General features: G+C 39.7%; 3 protein-coding genes and 1 non-coding gene across 4 annotated transcripts; 1 reads left to right on the plus strand and 3 right to left on the minus strand.

Annotated features, from left to right (window-relative positions):
* Positions 1-1156: 1156 nt before the first annotated feature.
* On the plus strand, positions 1157-2793 carry LOC6533613 (guanylate kinase). Its single transcript, XM_002094285.4, has one exon. It carries the CDS (start codon positions 1299-1301, stop codon positions 2007-2009), a length of 711 nt encoding a protein of 236 aa, XP_002094321.1. The 5' UTR covers positions 1157-1298; the 3' UTR covers positions 2010-2793.
* LOC6533614 lies at positions 2772-3457 on the minus strand. Its single transcript, XM_002094286.4, has 2 exons — positions 3081-3457; positions 2772-3000 (listed from the first exon to the last, which is right to left on the minus strand). Exons 1-2 carry the CDS (start codon positions 3313-3315, stop codon positions 2951-2953), a joined length of 285 nt encoding a protein of 94 aa, XP_002094322.2. The 5' UTR covers positions 3316-3457; the 3' UTR covers positions 2772-2950.
* A 124-nt stretch (positions 3458-3581) lies between these two features.
* On the minus strand, positions 3582-4639 carry LOC6533615 (NADH dehydrogenase [ubiquinone] 1 alpha subcomplex subunit 5). Its single transcript, XM_002094287.3, has 3 exons — positions 4539-4639; positions 4241-4402; positions 3582-3880 (listed from the first exon to the last, which is right to left on the minus strand). The coding sequence occupies exons 1-3, from the start codon at positions 4557-4559 to the stop codon at positions 3689-3691; spliced, it is 375 nt and encodes a 124-aa protein (XP_002094323.1). The 5' UTR covers positions 4560-4639; the 3' UTR covers positions 3582-3688.
* Positions 4640-5788: 1149 nt separating this feature from the next.
* LOC6533616 lies at positions 5789-5984 on the minus strand. The gene has a single exon (XR_005561373.1). It is a non-coding gene; the product is annotated as a U2 spliceosomal RNA (small nuclear RNA).
* Positions 5985-6288: the final 304 nt, after the last annotated feature.

Consider the following 6288-nt stretch of genomic DNA (forward strand, 5'->3'; position numbering starts at 1 on the left):
TCATCACAATTTTTGATATCAATCCTCCACATGCCTTATCCATGTTACAGCTCCGATACGAAGTTAGTACTGTTATTTAGTTGAGACCGCGAGGGATCCAGCAACCATATAATACCATAAACCATAAATCGTAAACCATATACATACCATATGATACCACGATCGTCGCCTAGGACTATTTGATTTTGTTCCACTGCAAATGCAAAGGCAAAGAAACAGAGAAACATCGAAAACTTAAAGCTAAAGCCGTATGATAATTTGTACATATATGTGACAGCTGAGGTATTTATCTTCGGTAAACCGAACTTTATATACCCTTCCCATTAGAACAGAACAGAACTTCAGGTTTTCGATCCTCCATTGAAGATATGAATATAATATTGACTGAATACTAACTAGCATATACACAGATTAGTAGGAATCTAGCAGAAGCAGAGGCTTGCATAAATCCCTAAACATACGAGGTAATAAAATATATATATATTATATATATATTTGATTTATCGGACGGCAGTAAAGTAGGTTTACATTCAGGCGAATCATTCGGAACACAAACCAAATTCACTTTGGGCATGCGAAATCAAAATGTGATCAAAAAAATATGAAATTACAGAAACGTAAGAAAATGAGAATAATGAGAAAAGAATTCAAACGGAAACAAGCAGATGGGCGAAATTCACAATTATTGTAAGCTAAATACAAATAAAAATGGTAAAAAAGTAAAATTAAAAATAACTACAAATGCATTGTAATTCAGTCGGCATCAGTTTCAGTGTGTATGTGTGTTTGAAATTCTATGCTAAATGTAAAACAGTATAAGAATATAACAGTTTTTAAACCAAAATCGACTGGTGTTTCATTGGGAAGCTAGACTTATAACTAGTTTTTAAACACATTTATTTTTTGAACAATTTCAGTTGATAAATAAAACGTATAAAAAGTTTCAATAATATTAAAATAACTAAAATAGTTCTTTGTTAAGCATGTTTAAAAGTTGAATTAGAATTTATATGGTTTTCAAACTTATTTACTTGTTGCTATTTATTTATTTGATTTAATTGAAAAATAAAAATTTCAATGCAATTTTCGAAACTAGGGGTGACCATACTCGCAACTATCGCACTGCACAGCCTATCGATATAAGTCGAGTTCCGCCCATCGCTGGCACACACACACACGCACTAGCACGCCCACTTCTCTTAATTTAGCCAAAGCCAAATAGAAAAAGAACCAAACCAGCTTTTTTTGGCAGCTATTTGTGTTGTTGGTGCCGTTCCGTACGAATAAAAGGCCACGCGATGATAAGCTTTCTGTTCATTGTAAATCGCGCGCTCAGCAGCAGCAGCAGCGGCGTCAGCAGCAGTGCGGCAACCTTAACGAGAAGCAAGAAGAAGATGACCGCCCCCGGGCCACGCCCCCTCGTCCTATGCGGACCCTCGGGCTCCGGAAAAAGTACGCTGCTGAAGAGGCTATTTGCGGAATTCCCCAACACCTTCGGCTTCAGCATATCGCACACCACGCGGAAGCCACGCGCTGGCGAGGAGCACGGAGTGCACTACTACTTTGTGGAACGGCCGGAAATGGAGGAGGCCATCGCCGGCGACGAGTTCATCGAGACGGCGGAGTTTACGGGTAATCTGTATGGAACGAGCAAGGCGGCGGTTAGGGAAATCCAGGCACAGGGACGCGTCTGCATACTGGACATCGAGCAGAAGGGTGTGGAGCAGATACGTCGCACGGATCTCAATCCCATACTGATCTTCAACAATCCACCGAGCATCGAGGAGCTGGAACGACGACTGCGTCAACGTGGCTCCGAAACGGAGGAGTCGCTGAGCAAGCGCCTCAATGCCGCCCAGGTGGAACTCGATTATGGTTTGACGCCGGGCAACTTCCACAAGATCATCAACAATGTGGACATCGATGTGGCCTACGAGGAGTTCCGCAACTTTGTCGTCCAGGAACTCAAGGAGCAGGAGAAGCAGGGAGTATCCGTTAGCCTGAAGTAAGGTCAAGCATTTTGCGTACGCAGGTGCAATGATATTAACCTCAATTGGGTGGTTTTTGTCTAATCGTCGACAGGGAAAGTAAACTATAGAATATTTATCATTGGAAACGGCAGGTGCTTGTGGATAAACTTCAAACTTATAGGAAAACCAGGTACTCTTTATAAATATTATAAAGATTAGCATATAAGGCAAACCTAAAAACTTACAGAAGATACAGAATTGCAAACTTAACATTTTAAATATTAGCGTTCTTGAATTAAGTAGAAAACATTAGTCTTCTTGAATGAAATAGAAAATAATAGTCTTCTTAAATGAAATAGAAAATAATACTATTTTACATATATAAGAGCAATATCAACATTTTAGTTTTATATAGAAACGAACTATTTTTGAATTCTAGGACAAAGTGGCTTATATTATAATCAAATGTTTTAAAAAGCTTTTAGAGAAGCAAAATACTTTGTCACCAGCGGAATATTGTTAGTAAACAAAACTCCAGCGAACTTGACCTAAAGTTTCCAATGAATGTACACCATAGATTACTTTCCGTGACCCCGATTCCTGAGGCGACCACCCATAGAAAACCAATGTTGACTAATGGCATTTATACTTAAGAAATGGCTTGTATTTATTATTCTCCTCCTGTCCACCTCACTGTTGTGCAAATTCGTTGTTCTAGTTGTAATTTTAAGCTGAAAGTTGTTGCGCCGCTTCACGGTCGAGAAAACCGGAGAAGGCGATTAAAATGGAATCAATAAAGCGAACAGTATGCGGGTATATTGTATTTTCATCAATGTTCTCTATATTCTCTACAAAACCAGGCCTGCGAAGGTCAAAATGTTATCTATCCGTCAGTGGGAATGTTTATACAGTGGCCTCACTTTCCTCACGCAATCGCTCAATTTTGCCCCCTGGCTGCCCGATGTCTGGAACTCCGTTCGCTATTTGTCGAATGTAATGCGCACTCCCACGCGAAAGTCCTGCTCGGAACCTTGGATTACGAGGGATACGCATTGTTCTTATAGTCATGGTGCAGATGCAGTTTCGCCTGGTATCTGGTGCTGCCCGTACCCGATTGTGTTCCGTGTGTGCGATGCACCAAGCTGGCTGATCCATCGATCTTTGTGCGACTGTCTGCACTGCTCCACAGACCGGCGATGGCCTCCAGCGCCAGTTCCGTTTCGTCGTCCTTGTCGTCGTGGTCCGCCGAGACCGTGAGATCGATCTGACGACGCTGGCGAGGCACTGAAGCCGCCAAGCCGATGGAAATGACGAGCAGTAGCAGGAGGTACTGAAGCGCACGCATGTTGAAAACGAACTGAGTTCGTCGCTGGATCGATGGCTTGAATGTGCTATCAACTGAGAGCTGATATTGTGGGGCTGTTCCCGGGTTTAATTATATAGACTAAAATCTCAATATTTTTATAAAGGAAATCATTGCAAAGTGACAAAAGTATTTAACAACATTTGGTTTTTCCTATCTTTATCTACCTAAATTTCCCATCTTATATTGAACACGAAGCTTAAAATCAAAAACCGGAACACGCTGGCAGACGAGACTTGAAAGCTCAATTATTTTTTAGCTGATAAGGCGACCTGCTTATCAACGGCTTTATTGCTCTCTTCTCATTTCGATTTGCTGTAGATTAACTAGTACTATGTGTAGATCTTGAGGCGCTCTAAACCTTGGGCTCCATGATCTGGGCTGGTGGCCAGTCCCACTGCTTGGCAGGTGCGGCTTGGACCAGCTTCTCCCACGGCTTCCAGCCCAGCATTTTGCGGGCGAGGATCAGTTCGTTCTCCGCCTGGACAATCAGCTCCTCAACTTGACCGCAGCCGACGGCCTTTTCCAGGGCAGTGATGTCCTTGTGCTGCGACGAAAAATGTTAAAAGATTATATTGGGAAGTTAAAAGATATTTGAATATAAAATTTGGCTTCTTTCTGCACTACTTTGACAATTGTTTTTCGGTGTAAAGCGTGGTACATATTTTACAAATTTTGAATAAACAAAAAGAAGTTATATTATATATATAAGAAACATATTTTTACGGAAAGATTTTACAATTCGTTAAACAAACGAACTTCTACTATAAGATGCAATGGGAAATTGCAGGATAAAGCAGAGAATAGCCATCTTAAAACCAAATAACAATTGCACGAATCTGTATCTTGGCATCCCGGTTTTGATTGATGGTAAACATGGAGCTACCATCCACCTGGGTAATCTTACTTGGGCCACGGAATCGGCGCGCTGCTTGACCAGCTGCTCCGTGTATTTGCGGTAGCTGGCATCCTGCGGCATTTTGGACACCGCCCGAAGGATCTTGCCGTAGAGAGCACTCAGCGTGTGGTGCGGATTGGTGGACACCGCCAGTCCGGTCAAACCTGTGGACTGCAGAAGGTAGCGATGACATAACAATAACAATTGCCCACAATAACAATTACAGCGTAACTCGAGCGGGAAACAGTCGTCCATTTCCCTGCGCAGTTTTCCCACTTGCTGTTACATTTGCTTTCGTTGCACTTACCGCCTTAATGATCTTGGCCATGTTTGGAATAGACTTTTAGCCGAAAATGCTGAATTTTCCGCACGACTTTATTTTGTAACAGCTGTTGTGCAGTGCTGTGAAGTATCGAAGGTAGCAGTGCTGTTAAATTCTACACCGTAAACAATCGCTGCGTAACGATAGTTTGGCGGCAAAAATGAATTTAAGTAGTAAAACAAGGGAGAACCTTATAGTCGAGTTCCCCGACTATATGATACCCGTTACTCAGCTGGTGGAAGTGCAGAGAAAAAATTTCCACGCTGACAGTTTTTGGTGCGGGGTGCTAATGGCTAAAAATATTATTCTAAAATAATTTGTATCATTTATTATATGTAAATAAATAAATAAAATGAAAAATGCGGGGTGCACCAAAAAAAATTGTAAAAAAATCGGATATTTTTAATCGGCGTTTTCTCCATAACTTGGCCAAAAATGGTCGCACAGTTAAAATGAAGACTGTTTTGTGCTGCTAATAAACATAGCTAACCATGCCTATCCATACTTTTTCGATTTTCAAAAAAAAAAAATTTGACAAATTTTTGCATTTTCGATAAGGGTCATTAAAATTTGCGAAAAATGACAAAAAATTAGCATTTCAATGTATGTACATGGATCGATAGGAAATTTTGTTACGAATTCAACGAGGTATGGCATTCTACATTTGGACAACTATTTTTACTACTATCGAAAAAAAATGATTATTTTTTATCAAAAAATCAAAAACGAAATTTTTTTTTTTTTTAATATCGATATTTTTATGTCGTTTTCTTCATAACTTGGCCAAAAATGGTCGCATAGTTAAAATGAAGACTGTTTTGTGCTGCTAATAAACACAGCTAACCATGCCTATCCATACTTTTTCGATTTTCAAAAAAAAAAAATTGAAAAATTTTTGCATTTTCGATAAGATCACAAAAATTTGCAAAAAATGACAAAAAATTAGGATTTCAATGTATGTACATGGATCGATAGGAAATTTTGTTACGAATTCAACGAGATATGGCATTCCACTTTTAGACAACTATTTTTACTGCTATCGAAAAAAACGAAATATTTTGTATCAATTTTTATGTGGGCCCCGTGCGGAGTGCGGGTATTACACAATGCCCTGATTTGACTTACATTAGGAATGCCGGCAACACTAATGTGCGAACAAATTTTAATTTGTTTTAATCGACTGATTTAGGAACTATATCAGTTTTAGCTATTTAAATACTTTTTCATATTTATTATTCAGTTGGGCCGAAATCCCGGCGGTACTGCAATACCGGGCCAACCCGCGACAGAGGTGGAGCAAGCTCCTAGCACTCCGTCTGATTCCAAAAATCAGTTTAACATTTGTTGTCCTCCAATGGAGGAACTATCAGATGTTAAGCTGATAAGAACAGATACTACACTTTGATCTTAGCCATAAGGCCGAGAAGCGATAACTTGAAACGAAAACGAGCAGGGTCTCCATAAGCAAACGGGCAGAACCAGTTGGAAATTATAAGTATGCGCACTCGAAAAATGACTCAACGACACAGATGTTCAGTAAAAACAGCCTGCTTTTAGGGGTAGTTTGCGTAGCAAATAAAAGGAACACTCTTATTTTTGTAACGGTTAAATTGAAAGGCGTTCTCGTAAATACCCTCTTTTTTTGTTTTTAAATTTACACAAAAACCTTAGTCATATGTATACGTAAACATTTTGAAACGGAAAGACTTGTGAATTATATTGTTTGGGAAATATA

Source organism: Drosophila yakuba, chromosome 3L (genome assembly GCF_016746365.2).
Source record: "Drosophila yakuba strain Tai18E2 chromosome 3L, Prin_Dyak_Tai18E2_2.1, whole genome shotgun sequence".
NCBI classification, from domain to species: Eukaryota; Metazoa; Arthropoda; class Insecta; order Diptera; family Drosophilidae; genus Drosophila; species Drosophila yakuba.